General features: G+C 39.7%; 1 protein-coding gene across 2 annotated transcripts; it reads right to left on the bottom strand.

Moving 5' to 3' along the window:
• Positions 1-420: 420 nt before the first annotated feature.
• TMEM150C (transmembrane protein 150C) lies at positions 421-14586 on the bottom strand. Of its 2 annotated transcripts, none has more exons than XM_065878206.1 (7): positions 14504-14586; positions 12968-13021; positions 12806-12838; positions 12274-12341; positions 6968-7095; positions 3633-3810; positions 421-629 (listed from the first exon to the last, which is right to left on the bottom strand). In XM_065878206.1, exons 1-7 carry the CDS (start codon positions 14581-14583, stop codon positions 421-423), a joined length of 750 nt encoding a protein of 249 aa, XP_065734278.1. In that variant the 5' UTR covers positions 14584-14586. The 2 variants fall into 2 exon arrangements, with proteins under 2 accessions (XP_065734278.1, XP_065734277.1); XM_065878205.1 differs by having other exon boundaries at positions 421-550; positions 3761-3810; positions 14504-14583.
• Between the last annotated feature and the right edge of the window lie 1537 nt (positions 14587-16123).

Raw genomic sequence — 16123 nt, 5'->3', positions numbered from 1 at the left:
AAGCCCTCTGGATCTGAAGGCAACTTTGGGAGTTGGCATTATTCCCATGTTACATTTGGCCTGCCCAAGGTAGGGTGATCAGGATGTCTGGAATACGTGAAGAGGACAAGAAGAGCAGGGGGTGTTGGGAGAGAGGGGAAAAGAGAGGTGATCATGCACAAGCTTCTTGCTCTGTCGTGCATTATATTTTCAGTGCTAACAGCGTATATTTCGACACATAGGGCTTGTGCTTTTTTGTTAAATAACTCGCCCCGAAACGCTCGTTTGGCAAACGTGGCCATGAATGTGTGTGTGTGTGTGTGCGTGTGCACGTGCCTGTGTTTACGATGTGTCATGAGGTTGTGTGTCAAGTCCTGTGGGTGTGCCTTGGCCCCTCCCCTGATGCTACACCCACCTCACCAGCAAGGAAAAACTGATGGGTTACACCTGGTCGGTTTGATATTCAGAAGCTTCAGACAGGCTTTCTGAGAAGCTTAGGAAAGTCTCCTGGTATTCGGAACATACAATCTCATAACGATAATGCCGGAACTCCACAGCAAAGGTGCCAAAGTAAGACAGGAAGCACATGACCAGGCCCCACTGGACCCTGGCTGCGTACAGGTGGATGCCTTGGGCCATGAGGATGAAGTCTGGGGAAAAGTAGTCAAGGCAAGTTCCTCCATCGGCCACATTAAGACGGGGCTCTTTTCTGGGCAGAGACAGGTTACGGGAAAAGCCTGGCTCTCCCCCTGACTAGCAGAAGAGCTTCACAGAGCCAGCTGAACACCATCTACATAAATAATACAAGGTAACATTATTGAGCCCTTACTTTGTGCCAGACATGCTTCTAGGTGCTTTCATGGAAAACCTAACTTATTCATCACAACTTCCTGTTATCAGCAGTTCGCTTAAAATAGGGAAACGGAGGCCAAATGGGTAACACGGGTATTAACTGGTGGAACTGGGATTCAAACACAAGCACTCTGACTCCCTGGCCATGCATTCGACCGCTATACTCTACGGCTGCCTAATAAACTGTGAGACTAGCTAAAGAATTACAATTCCAAAGTAACTAGTTGGCCAGAAAAATAACGCTGTATTTTTAAAAGACACTGCAGGGCTTCCCTGGTGGCGCAGTGCTTGAGAGTCCACCTGCCGATGGAGGGGACACGGGTTCGTGCCTCGGTCTGGGAGGATCCCACATGCCGCCGAGTGGCTGGGCCCGTGAGCCATGGCCGCTGAGCCTGTGCGTCCGGAGCCTGTGCTCCGCAACGGGAGAAGCCACAACAGTGAGAGGCCCACGTACCGCAAAAAAAAAAAAAAAGACACTGCAAATGACGATGGAACAATGTGAACGTATCAAATAACTACCTCCATATAAGCTGTGTTTGTCTCTGCAGTGATACTAATAAGGTCTAAGTGGCCGCTCTTCTTCTCTCTAGTTTTCACTATTGCCTTTCAGACAATATTCTATAGGCTGGTTTCATTCCTGGTGTTGCATTTAAACTTGTGCCCAAATGAAAGCAGGCAATTAAAAAAACAAAGAACTGATGATTCATCTATACCTCACTATACACAGAGTGTATGTATGTGTACACACACACACATCAGTATATATGAAGGTAGGAGCTGGGGAGGAGAAAGGTTCATAATGTTCTATAGTGAAAAGCTAAGAGGCCAAGGACTAAATAAAGTTATTTAGAAAAATCAGAAATGTTCCCTTAGAATTAGTTCTACCTTCAGAACTTAGCCTTAAAATCTTGGGAAATTTTCAGAGAGTGAAAAATTCTGTGACAACTACTTCAGCGAAACTTCGCTCTGCTGACTAGGCCCGGATTCATTCACCTGGGAACCACGAAATGGTTCCAAGTCTTCGGAAATATCATGGATCAGAATTGTTTGGTATAAGCTCAAAACTCAGAATAATTTAAAATCTGTACATACTCTTCTGACTGAGGGTTCAAATTGTTGCCAAAGCAATATTAACTTACAGGGGAGGAATATATCTTCAAATCTCGCACTGGCAGAATTCTGACCCGTTTACTCAAAATATTTTATCAGGTTGCTAGTAATAAGCAAGTTTTTTGGCTTGAATTTCAAGTCCTTAAATGTTCTCAATCTAATGAGACTTAAGAAAACCGCTAAAATGACTGAATGGCAGTTTGTGAGGGAAGAATAACTAAATGGCTCCAAATACTCCACTAACGAACATCTCCAAACGCTAAACATTTTCGTGGTTTTTTTTTTTTTTTTTTTGTGGTACGCGGGCCTCTCATCGTTGTGGCCTCTCCCGTTGCGGAGCACAGGCTCCGGATGTGCCGGCTTAGCGGCCATGGCTCACGGGGCCCAGCCGCTCCGTGGCATGTGGGATCCTCCCGGACCGGGGCACGAACCCACATCCCCTGCATCGGCAGGCGGACTCTCAACCACTGTGCCACCAGGGAAGCCCAACATTCTCGTATTTTAAAGCCACTCTAAGGAGGGATGGCATAGTGCTTAAGAGTATAAGAACTGAGCCTGAGTTTAGAACAAACTGACACATACCATGTGTGATCTTGGGTAATTAACCTTCGTTTTTCACTATTCTTACTTGTTAAGTGAGGATTAAAAGGGTTGACACATTTAAAGTGCTTAGAATACTGCCTAGCACATTATAAGTACCCAATAAATATTGGCTATTACATTGATGATTGTAACTGTGTTAGCTATACAGTTTGCCGTCTAGGAACTCCCTTCTTCTCCAGTTTCCAGAGGACCTAATGGAGTGAACACTTAGGATCGAGTGACTGATCTGATTGGTGGGGTGGTTACTGGCCAACTTCCACTGGGCCCTGCTATAGTAGGTGGGGTCACTGTGCTCCACCCTGGACCAGTCCCTCTGTGATCTGTTTGGGCTTCAGCTGAGTGTAGTGCTCTCCTCCGCCTTTCCCTGATTTCTCTGCTTCTTACTGGGTGGATAGATTGAATTCCAGGGTGTGAGATAGGAGGCCTGCACGATTTTCCTTTCCAAGTTTACTAGGAATAAAGGCTGATTTCTTCATCCCCATCTGGCTCCGTGTGACTGTTCTCCATTGGTTCAAACTCCGAGGGAGGAAGGGAAATAAATAGCCTCAAAATTATTTGTTTAGGACAACAGTACATGCAGTGGTAATCTAGTTCTTGAATTTTTCCAGAAAAGCTTACTTGTTTTCCTGAAAGGTATAAATGTATTTTTGTCCCTAGAAATTCATTTTAGAGTTAATAGATTAAATGAAATAACAGAGCCACTAATAAAGTCGAAAACGAAAAGAATTTTTCAAGATGGAAGGAAAAAAACCCCACAATTCTCTTTTGGTTATGCATTCTATGTTATTCACAAAAGGAAACTTTACATCAAAAGGAGAATGCATGGCACCATTCCTACAGGTTGAAACAGTTTTGAGAAGGCAGAGCTTGTTTTATCTTTAGCTCTCCATCTCCTCTTTGGCATGAAAAATAGGTCTGAAAGTTTTCGTTTTTATACCTATTTATTTTTCTTTTTTGTCTAATATTCTGAGTTGATACGACAGTATATCCTAACCAACTGAGAATGGCACTCTTCTCATCTTCTACATGGACAACTTATCTGTGTTTTAATCTCACTGGCAAAGAACGTTTTCACATTCAAAGGATACAGAGGACCACGCAGAGAGTGACAGATGCTGAGAGAATAACTCGTGGAATTCCAACTTTCCGTCCTTCATTCTTGATGTTTACTTTGAGTGTCAATGCAGCCTGGATCCAGCAGGTCAACGTGCCAAATCCAAAAGTCAAGGAAGTTCCGACATTATGGATTTCTTCATCATTTGTGAGCTAAGGGATGAACAGATAATGACCTGTGGAGACCCATTTAGAAAATACATACAAGCCAATGGAATACGTGAAGGAGAAAAAAATAGGTAAAGAGATGTCCCAATAATGGGATGATAGGTTGTAGAAAGAGTAGAACCCTGCATCTCCACTGGCTCTTTGTGCCTATTCTCCATTGGTTCCAACTCTGAGAGGAAGAAGAGAAATGAATAGTATGCCCACACCTCAAAACATTTGTTTGGAAGAATCATACAGGCAGTGGTAATTTATTCTTTGAATTTATTTTCCAGAAAAGCTTTGTAGAAAAGTAAAAGAAAAAAGCAGGAGAGTTACACAAAAAAAGAGAAATGTCAAAGTTTCTACAGACATAAACCCCAAACTCTGTTTTCTACACTAAGAAATGAGACCAGAATCCGGCTGTGTACTTACTGATTGAGGATGGCCAATTCTAAGCAGGTCAAGATTTCACTGGCCTGGACAACTAATAACACTTGAGCTGTTCTTTACTCTTACAAAACTGGCCAGTCTATGTAATGTGGCCAACTCATTGTTAATGGGCTTTTGTTTTGTTTCCTATTATAATAAGAAAACTGCACTTATGAGCTTTTGCCATATCTGGAGACCCATTAAAGGGCAACAGTGTTTGAAGATTCCTGGTCAAGGCTTTTATACAGTTAATAGGTTAAAGGAGACCCATCTGGGTTATTTCAATTGGGGGTTAGAGATGTAAACTGCCCAAATCATTACCCACTGATTTAAAAAATATACCTGTCACTTAAAACACCTTTATTAATTGCATATATTTTTAACCTCACATATAGTACCCCACATATATAGGACACACAGGTAATAAAATCTACTGTTGAAAGATGGCTTTAAAAACATGGTGAAAATATCTTTTTGAATCGCCATTGCCTTCAGGTGTTTTATTGTTTAGCGTTGCTATGAATAATGGTTGTATCAAATCAATATTACTTTCCCTTTACAATTTTTTTCTATTGTTTTGGCTGTAGGATTTTTTTCTTCTTTGAAGAAGCCATTTTCCACCCCTCACAGTTCAAAACACACATTTTTGAAACATTTTATTTTATTTTATTGTTATTTATTTATTTTTTGGCTGCGCAGCATGTGGGATCTTAGTTCCCTGACCAGGGATCGAACCCACACCCCCTGCATTGGAAGCGTGGAGTCTAAACAACTGGACCGCCAGGAAAGTCCTGAAACACTTTAAGTAATGATTCCCCAAGTCAAATTTTACTACTAGGAAATTGGTTTTCCATGGTCTACATAGTCTGTTCATTTATTTTTTAATTCTACTTTTAAAAATAGATGATACAGTTACATGGGCCAAACTTTAAAAAATTGTAAAAAGAGTATAGATTGAAAAGTCTGTCTCTTATCTCATATACTAGCCACCTGGTTTCTCCACAGGCAACTAATGTGTTGTTTCCTGTGTAATCTCTGTAGATATTCCAGAAAATGTTCTTCATATATAGCGTCATCATTTACAGTTTTGAATATCTGTGGTTCACCCAAACAACCCAATCACTGGGATTCTTTGGGGAACTTTAGTGAAAAACAAAATGTCTATTCAGTAACTTCCATCTAAGACCTGGTTGAGAGAAATGATAGTTACTGAGCATTTTACAACATGCCAGTCCCTGTAGCACAGATGGATAAGTGGAGGAAAGACTACCTCCAAAATCTCAATAAAAAATGCTCTGTGCCCTAACATTTTGGAGCTTAACAGATAAACTCTCAAATATTCTCCTGATAATTCATCCTCCTAGCCAATATGTTCTAAGAATGCAGTTTTCTCATTATCTAGGTTGATATGGAATGAGATCTAGAATAGTTAGAGGAATGGGTGGGATTGCCTGCCTATCTGTCAGACAGCCCATTAAGCAAAAAATACTTATTAAGGGCTTCCCTGGTGGCACAGTGGTTAAGAATCCATCTGCCAATGCAGGGGACACAGGTTCAAGCCCTGGTTTGGGAAGATCCCACATGCCGTGGGGCAACTAAGCCCACGTGCCACAACTACTGAAGCCCGTGCACCTAGAGCCCATGCTCCGCAACAAGAGACGACACCGCAATGAGAAGTCCGCGCACTGCAACAAAGAATAGCCCCTACTCGCCGCAACTAGAGAAAGCCCGCGCACAGCAACGAAGACCCAGTGCAGCCACAAAAATAAAAATAAATAAATAAATTTATTTATTTAAAAAAATACTTATTGAGTTGCTACTGTGTGCCAGGGGACATCTTGGGGAATGAATTATCCTAATTTAATGAATTATCAGCACTGAGGGTCAAGGACGAGAGATAGTCTTAGAAAATCCACTACCATATTTTCAGTAAGAACATTCCTAAACACTCAATAGAATGCTGAGTGTCTGGAATGCCTGCACCATTTGGATTTCACTCAACAGACGGTGGAGAAGTGTCAGGATTGGTGTTTGACTGCAAGGAGGAAGTTTCTAGCAGCAGTATAGGCCGGAGGATGCTGGGGAGGGAATGGAGGCAGGGAAAACAGAAAACTACTGTAACTGGGCAGGGTCTCCATGTCTATTTTACAAATGAAGTCATTTAGGCCAAGAGTTGTGTGAGGGTATTGGCAAGGGAAATTATGCTTAAGTGACCTTGGGTTTCTACATCTCTGGGAAGAAGAGTGAGGGTTAGTACCTCCTTATTCAAGTCACAGGCGTTCTAGAGAAATTCTGTGTTTTCAAACTGACTCCCATGTGAGCTTGCTAATCTAAAATGCAAGGTTTCATCCAATAAGAATGTTCAATGTTTAATTACAGAAAGGCAATGATCCTATTAATTTTCTAGAAAGGTACATTAGAATACAATTTGTTATGAAAAGAAGTATATAGCAGTTTGAAAGCCCTATTTTAGTAGATATGTTTCCCAATAGCTGTGCTGTATTTCCAATGCATAGGGAGGAATTTATCATGTTTAATTCAGACTTACGTAGGCGAGACTCAAAGAACAGATGGGCTGACTGCTGGAGAAACTGTGCATATCAGGAACCACTGTTAGCATTTTTTTAAAGATTCATGGAGAATTCTATGGGCCACGTAGTGACTATAACTCAGTGGCTGTGATCATCATATAGGTGAAGTGTGAGATGGAGGTGAAAAAGGCCAAATGAAGTACCTGAAAATTACCAAGTAAGGTCATTCCAAAGGAAGCCAGACAGAGCGCCACCAATCCACTAATATTCAGCCATGGATTAAAAACCTTTGGTTTCAGTTGTATGAAGCGCAGAACAGCTACCACCAGAGCTGGGAATAAAACAAAATGTTATAATTGAAAAAGTTAAATCACACAGTCAGACTAGGAAGCAGCGTTCTAAAGCCACGATGTGCAGAAGTAAACTTTTTGCCACAGTACACCTTTAAATCTCTAAAACGACAGATGCATTTTTAAAAGAAATTTTCCATGTGATGTTTCTGAGTACTGAGATGTTTTATTCTAGCTAACCTGGGGAAAGCAGAGAGGAACTGAAGCAGCGTGCTATATGTTATTTGGGTGACACAAGATGATAGACTGGTAACAACTAGTGTTGTTCTCAGAGTTTTCAAAAACAAGGTCAGCACAAGACAGACTGGCTTAGGAGAACATCACAGAGGCTTGGCACACAACAGATCAGACACAGAGAGACAGCCCGTGGCACGGGAATTCACTGATTCAATCAGCCTTTAGTTTAGAACCGTGTTAGAACAGATAGGGCAAGAAAACAAGGGGAAGAAGACAAGGTTACCAATCTAGACAAACCTGCTGGTCCCTGTGCCAGAAATCATTCCCGGGGATAGGAAGGAAGATAAAGGCACATGTACAAATCCCTTTATTACTGGTTTATTCCCTCTCCCTTCTGATTCTACCTGCAGGTGTTCATTGTCAAAGGACAAAGACAGCTCACCCAAATTAGAGCAGTTACAGCAATAAAATCATGGAATCTGTATTTTAACATAGCAGATTTGGGGGTTTGGTATGTACTGAAAATCATATTGATTATATTAAGAAAGCTCAATTTTTCACATGATGTTAATTACTTATTTTAAAATCCCACTCTTTTGAGTCAAATTGTCATTGGAGAATCTGCAGAGAGAAAAAGGAAGTTACTTAGATTTCAAATCTGACTTCTAATAGTAACCTTGAGGCCAGTCCATACTCAAGTCACTAATCTAAGAATCTCCTTTTATTAATTGCTTGGTGCAGGGATATTTTCATATTTATACAAAAAGCTGGGAGAGGTCAGTCTACAAATGATTTTTAAAAAGCACTTGCAATTAATATGTTATATCTAATATGAAGAAATGCACTTACTACTTCCTAAGGCAATTTATTTTGACATTAAGGTTTAGCAGGGAAGACAATTAGGAATTCAAGAATCATCCTATTTATACAACAATTAAGTAGGTAATTATTTGCTGTAAGTCTGCCTTGATTTCAGGCCATTATTAGTAGCCATTAACAAAGAAACCCATTCACAAGTTTGCATTTCCCAAGTATGACGAATTTCATAGTTTCAAGCTACAAAGTTAGTTCAGTGAGTTGACTTTCAGTTCCAAGTACCTCTGGTCAAAGAGTGGTATACAACTTGGTTAATAGTTGGATTCTGGAAACAAAATAGAAATAAACTGCAATCTATGAAATCTTAAATTGTTTGGATCTGATTTAGCTTTTAGTATATTTATGTTAAAGCTAATGCCCATGAGTCATCATCAAATTAATAGATTTTACTTGAGATGCAAGAGGGAAGAGATATGGGAACATATGTATATGTATAAAACCCACCCTTTTGTTGTTTTTGATATTCCCAACAGTCCTTTGCTATACAAGTGTCCCTTATTTAATTTATCTGCCTGTTAAAAAACATAAATATTAGAGTAATTCCTTATTTTCTTTGTTAAATTCTTTTATTTTGAAGCTGATTGGGTTTTTAAAGTTCAAACTCAAAACAGCAGCTCTTCACTGCAGTTCTAGACTGGGTCTGGCCAAATTCTTTTTCATTTTGTTTAGTTTTACTGTTTATACATCAATAATTCTTATTTATGACAGCAGTAGAACATGACAATCAATATGTTTTGGCTGAAGGAGGGAAAGACGCCGCTATTAGGTGACCAAAATCATTCAGCTATTAGTTTATCCTCACAACCTCTCCAGAGCAGAAAATAATATTCCTTTTAAGAAATTTTTCTTGGTCTCCAAAGAAGACATACAGATGGCCGTGGCACGTGAAAAGCTGCTCAACATCATTAATTATTAGAGAAATGCAGATCAAAACTACAATGAGGTATCACCTCACACCAGTTAGAATGGGCATCATCAGAAAATCTACAAACAATAAATGCTGGAGAGGGTGTGGAGAAAAGGGAACCCTCTTGCACTGTTGGTGGGAATGTTAATTGATACAGCCTCTATGGAGAACAGTATGGAGGTTCCTTAAAAAACTAAAGACAGAATTACCATATGACCCAGCAATTCCACTACTGGGCATATACCCTGAGAAAACCATAATTCAAAAAGACACATGCACCCCAATGTGCACTGCAGCACTATTTACAATGGCCAGGTCATGGAAGCAACCTAAATGCCCATCAACAGATGAATGGATAAAGAAGATGTGGTACATGTATACAATGGAATAGTACTCAACCATAAAAAGCAACAAAATTGGGTCATTTGTAGAGACGTGGATAGATCTGGAGACTGTCATACAGAGTGAAGTAAGTCAGAAAGGGAAAAACAAATATTGTATATTAATGCATATATGTGGAATCTGGAAAAATGGTACAGATGAACCAGTTTGCAAGGCAGAAATAGAGACACAGATGTAGAGAACAAACGTATGGACACCAAGGAGGGAAGGGGGGGGGGTGATGGTGGTGGGATGAATTGGGAGATTGGGATTGACATGTATACATTAATACGTATCAAATGGATAGCTAATAACAACCTGCTGTATAAAAAGAAATAAACAAACAAAATTTAGGAAGTTAAAAAAAAAAAGAAATTACCCAGCCCATAAAAACTAACCACCCTGTAACCTGGGGCCTTTTGACTTCTGAGATGGCCCACACTCTGTCTGTGGAGTGTGTTTCTCTCTAAATAAATCCACTTCTTACCTAAAAAAAAAAAAGAAATTTGTCTTAGGTCTTTACACCCCACCCCCCAGGAGAAATGAAAGTGTGGATTCAGGACAAAAAGCATAACTAATTCTATAAGGAAATCACTGAGCATTTGATCTTTGATTAGTCCATCAAAAAGATATAAGATCTTTGCTACACCAACTCATTTGTAGGTTATAAATTATCATCTATACAGCTGCCAACAAGCAGTGATTTACAGGTGGTCTATGTTGTTTCTTATAGTCAGTGATGTCCTCTAAAGTAACAGTCTGAGGTCTAAGAGGGATAGGCCTGGGGAGACAAAAGCAACCACAGTTTAGAGCAAGAATCATTAGCAAACTGATTCTTTTTCATTCCCAGATAAATAATTGTTGGTTCACTCCCACTGAACACTAATCTTAATCAGTTCTGTGTCTACCAGATGGCACTAAAAATGATGAAAGATAATAAAGTATAAATATTGGATGCTGTAATACCTTAGAGCAAAAGCTAGTAAAAACTTAATTGCTTCTTGGTGGAGCAGGGGAGGACTGGAGAGTCAGATGATGACGAATGTCATCTGCAAGAGGGGAACTTGTTTTCATGACTGTGTTTTTGGAAATGCTTTTATAATGAGTTAATCATCAGCTTTATAACTGGATAAATTTGTGAGCTGTGCAAACTGGCATATTTCAGATTTTACACTAAAGACTATTGGGACATATCAATTTGTCTTAAGAATATAAAGGATAATATATTGTTTCCAACATGTTCATTGGTTTCTTTAAAGCCCAGTGGAGGACAGACAAGCCTGTGATAGCTTCCTCATAAAGGCAGTCTCCTTCCTCATAAAGGCAGTCTCCTGTGTATCATGATTAGAAGAGGTAGTATTTGCAAAGCACTCAGCATTGTGCCTGGAATATTAAGTGACTGCCATTATTGTAATTATTGTGCTCCGTGGGGCACAATATGAGTCTGTACCAACCTGCAGGCCTATGTGGTGTGATTGCAGAGGGGCTGGGAAGGGTCCCTGACCCTGCAAGTCCAGATTCACCCTTGGGACTTTGTGTTCTATTAAATGCAAGTATCTCCTTAGAGGTCATTTATGCCTTAGCATGAGTATGTTTATTAGAGCTCTTCAGAAGAGTAGTGTCAAGGCTAGGAAAAAAGAGTGAGTCTACAGCTCCTGGCAACTTTGAGGCTAAAGGCAGTGAGACAAAACCGGACCCACTAGCACTTCCCCTGGTGCCTCACAGGGAACATTCTCCATGTTTCTCACATTATCAGCCTTCTGAACCAACTAGGATTCTGTCTGTGTTGCATGTTGGACCAACAGTCTCCCTTGATTTTCCAGGGAATTCTACAGGTCTTCCCTTTTCCTACAGCAAACATTAAAAAGGAACATGTAAGAGTGAATAGAAATTTCTTTGTGGGGTGTTTATAAATAGATGAAATAACAGGGCACCTCTCTGGGGGACAGGTGCCAATACTCCCTCGGTAATAACATCATCATTCTCTCTTACTCGGAGTGAAAGTCTTACTATGCAAAATAAACACTTCCAGAAAACCACTGTTGAAAAATTTAGCTGTCACTGGCCGACCCAACAATATGCCAGTGGTGGTAGCTGGTTGACCCTTTGAAAGACACCGAGAGTCCTGGCCTGGAGGAAATGGGCGATAAGGTCAATTTGGAGGAAGACAGAGAGCATGGCTGGTTCCCACGATCCCCAGGGAACAGTACAAAGGGGACAGGATATTAAATGAAGGCCTTGGTCCCTAAAGGAAAAGTGGGGAATTGGGGCCAGACATGAGTACAAAAGGTTTCTTTCTTTCTTTTTTTAACCTACATTTCCATTTGCCAGCTTGATATGTGTATAGGCACAGGGGAGAGCATCACCCTAATGTTAAGGCTGACCTTTAGATTTAAAGACAATATCTACACACATCAATATTTATCACAGAGCCTAAGCATTTTTTCATCCTTGCCAGTGAAGGAAAAAATAAGGCATGCTTTTTAAAGCAAACATATTGCACAATATTACATTCTCATGCAGGATTTTATGGCCCATGAAATATATTATTTCATGCAGCAAAAGAAATAAAGTCAAGAATTGGCTGAAATGATTAAAGATGGTAATGGGAAAAGAAAACGTAAGGTAAGCAGGTGAATGTAAAAGGATTCATGAGAAAAAAAGACACTCAAAACAAAAAGCCTTCTTCAGCATATTGACATGATATGATACCAAATTATCAACTAAGTCCACCATGATTTTGATATGGGTTTGGGAGAATTTAAAATAAAAAAGAAACATACCAAAGCACATAAAGCATTCTTTATGCTCTTCTTACCTAGGAATGCTGCCATGTTCATAACTTGACTAAACACACAGCTTGCAGGAGGTTCATCACCTGCAATACTTGAAAAACAGGAAGTGTTTTATATTACTGTAGTAAAATTGATAACTCTCTGCCATCGACTGAATGTCTGTGTCCCCTAAAAATTCATATGCTGAAATCCTAACCCCCAATGTGATGGCATTAGGAGGTGGGGCCTTTGGGAAGTGATTAGATCATGAGGGTGGAGCCCTGGTGAATGGGATTAGTGCCCTTATAAAAGGGACCCTAAAGAGTTCTCTTGCCCTCTTTCTGCCATGTGAGGACACAATGAGAGGATGGCAGTCTGCAACCTGGAAGAATGCTCTCATCAGAACCTGACAATGCTAGCACCCTGATCTTGGACTTCCAGCCTCTAGAGATGTGAGAAATAAGTTTCTCATGTTTATAAGCCATCCAGTCTATGCTACTTTGTCTTAGTAGCCAGAACTAATACACCCTAAACTTTCCTAAGATCCAACAGATCAGAAGAGAACTATCAAGTTACCTTATATACGGTGCATGCTTCACACCAGGTTTCCTGGATAACAAAAGAAAACCCAAAAGCTCAGGTTAAAGCATGGTCACTTGTGCATAGTTTAACTTCATCAGTGGCAAAGTTTTTGTTAAATCTATTGATGAACAAAGAATTACCCAGAGATAAATTTACCTTTCATCTGAGTTTAATGGGAAAATTTTGTCATCCTCCACAGCTATAAAGTATCTATGAAGAAAAAACAAAAAAATTTATAAAACAAAGAAATGTTAAAAAAAACCCAAGAATCGGGCTTCCCTGGTGGCGCAGTGGTTGAGAGCCCGCCTGCTGATGCAGGGGATGCGGGTTTGTGCCCCGGTCCGGGAAGATCCCACATGCCGCGGAGCAGCTGGGCCCGTGAGCCATGGCCGCTGAGCCTGCGCATCCGGAGCCTGTGCTCCGCAATGGGAGAGGCCACAGCAGTGAGAGGCCCGTGTACCACAACAAAACAAAACAAAACAAAAAACCCAAGAATCATTTGTTTCCCAGTTTTATTGGATTAACCACATTAAATCATATTCATTTTTTTCTAACTGGGACAATGTTGTTTTACTACAATGCTTTACCTATAGCTCACCTAGCCCTCTGAACCATAAATGTCATTAATAGTATTTCTGTAATTTTCAAAAGAAAATTAATGGCAATTAATTAATGGCAATCATTATAATCTGGAAACTGGGAAGCAAAGAAGTAAGACCATACAACTTTGGGCAAACTAAAATTAGGATTCAAAGTTTCTAATTTCTCAGGAATATGTGTCCACCTTTCTTAATGAACTGCAAGGAACTAAAATAATTTTCTAGAAGTAAACAGTACTTGAAATAAGCAAGTGTGGGAATGTTTTGTGATAAGCAAGACTTCTAATGTAATGATACCCATTTTATAAACATACCAGACCCAGTCACACACACCAAAAAACTGGACTATGAACGGGACTGTGAATGGAATCTTTATAGCATGTTAATGTCAAATTAGCAAATCTTGCAAATAATGAGTCCACATCACCAGTATTTTTCACCATCTGCTTTGCATAATTTATTACTTGCTCTTATTATCTACTTTGGGTGAAACAAGAAGGGAAGAGAAATGGGGAATTTAGCATGACTGAATTAGTAAACATTATTTTAAAGTATTTACAAATACATTCATATGAATATGAACAGTTGTCCCTCGGTATATGTGGGGGATTGGTCCCAGGACCAGCAGTGGACACCAGATGCTGTGGATAATCAAGTCCCATAGTCAGCTCTACATCCAAGGGTCCATATCCTCGAACTCAACCAACCATGGACTATACAGTACTGTAGTATTTATTGAAAAATATCCACATATAAGTGGGCTCTCGCAGTTCAAACTCCTGTTGTTCAAGGGTCAACTGTAACCTACGCACATCCTCCTGTATACTTTCATCTCTAAGTTATTTATAATACCTAATAAAATATAAATAGTTGTAAATACAATGTAAATGCTATGTAAATAGTTGCCAGTGAGCAGCAAATTCAAGTTTTGCCTTTTGGAATTTTCTGGAATTTTTTTTCCTGAATAATTTTGATCTGCAGTTGGTTGACTCCAAGGATGTGCAGTCTGCAGATACAAAGGGGCAACCATACTATCAACACTTGACATTTTTATCTACATTGCACCTGAGTCCTTAAATAAGAGAATACTCACACTATCCACAATCCAGCTGAAGTAAACAAGGTAAATACAAGGGGTAAAAACATCCATATGCTGCATTTCTTCCCATCCATGCCTGTACCCCTGAAATAAAATGAACAGGTATTAATAACTAAGGCAAAAATTGATCTCACTCTTTCAAGATGGAATGGAAGTTTACTTTAACCTAAAAAAGTGTATTTTATGAAGCCACGATTCAAATCAGTGTCATTACTGTTACCTACACAGGTAGGAAATCCCTTGAGGAAGTAACATGGAAGACTGTTTTCTATCATTAGTTTAAATATTCCAGAGTTTTAGTTGAGAACTGATGGGAAATTTCTCCTAAAGACGTGTATCATTATACAAGCATCAGTGTATTTAAGAAAAGACCAGAGAGTTTGGTTTAGGACTTTCAGGAGAAAAGCTAGATATCAAAGGCATACTCCAACCTACTTTTAGTGCTATTATTAACATTTATGGATTATGGATCTATGGATCTGGCATGTACCTATGTCTACAGCTTGGCAGACAAGAGTGTGAGAAACAAATGGTTACTAAACAAATTAGCAGCGCAGGAAGAAATGACAAATGCTTTGGAAATCTGAACTTTCCTCATGACATGTTACCGAGCAACAATCTCAGAAGACTCTAAAGACGAATGTTCTAGAAAACAATGTATTGTGTATAACTTTAAATTCTCTCCAACCAACACAATCAAAAAGGATACAGATGTCAGGCATTTTGTATACTATATTTTAAAAGAAAAACAGATGAATAAAAAGTTCTCCACAAAAATGAAGTGAAAACCAGAAGCTTCAGAAGTGTCTGTGAAAAGTTATTGGTACAGAACAGAAAGAAACAACTAATTATCACTTTCCTTCTTTGCCCAAAGCCATCAGACAAAATCTATTTGAGACTCTGGATGCCAACAATCCTTAAGGCAAAAGAAAAAACCTGTTTCAAGAAAATAAAGTGCCCTAGTGACTTCCGCAGGTGACCTGACAAAGAGAAGGGTAAAGTGATTAAGTGGCACCTCTAAGGAAATATCACTGCTCATTATTTGGGGTTTTACAATTAACTGCAAAAAGTCACTTACTGGGTTTGAACCAGTGCTGCCACATTTCTGAGCACCTCTGCAATATCTGCTATCATGTGCTGAGACTCCCTGGCCCTTCCCAGTGCTGAGAACATAGAGAGAACACAGCCTTCCCTTCCAGGCTGGTAATCTGCGAGGTCTCAGGAAGGTCTTAGTTCCCAGAATTGACCTACCTGATTAGGTAGATCTTTCAGATCAGGGGACAGAAAACTTGACCTAATAATGTGTCTTTGAACAGACATGCTGTAGTGTAAACATCTACTTGGGTAGGGGTGTTAAATAAATTACAGAATCTAGGAGTCGAAACACATTAGAGCCACCTTCAATCAATTTAATTCAGTCTAATCCAATCTGATCCAGTTCACAGGTATTAACAACCTACTTGTGCCAGGTACTATACCGTGCAGTGGAAATACTGAGGTCTAATGAGTATAACTCTTTATATGTAATAGTCTATGCAATATATAAAAGCTTTTATCTGAGCCAGTGGTGCATGGCTGCCCAGTTTATACGATGTCGAAATGATGAACATTTTA

The sequence above is a fragment of the Phocoena phocoena genome, chromosome 5 (assembly GCF_963924675.1).
Source record: "Phocoena phocoena chromosome 5, mPhoPho1.1, whole genome shotgun sequence".
In the NCBI taxonomy this organism is placed as follows: Eukaryota; Metazoa; Chordata; class Mammalia; order Artiodactyla; family Phocoenidae; genus Phocoena; species Phocoena phocoena.
Note: the sequence above shows the minus strand (reverse complement) of the source record. Positions and strands in the feature narration are given on the sequence as shown.

Bases quoted from the DNA above. Each gene is read 5' to 3' on its own strand.
- TMEM150C (XM_065878206.1), bottom strand. From the start codon at position 14,583: ATGGATGGGAAGAAATGCAGCATATGGATGTTTTTACCCCTTGTATTT. The intron at 12,342-12,805 runs GTAACTTGATAG...CTGTTTTTCAAG, and splicing joins AAGCATGCACCGTATATAAG to TATTGCAGGTGATGAACCTC. The intron at 630-3,632 runs GTATCCTTTGAA...ACTTTTCCCCAG, and splicing joins CACTCTCTGCGTGGTCCTCT to ACTTCATCCTCATGGCCCAA.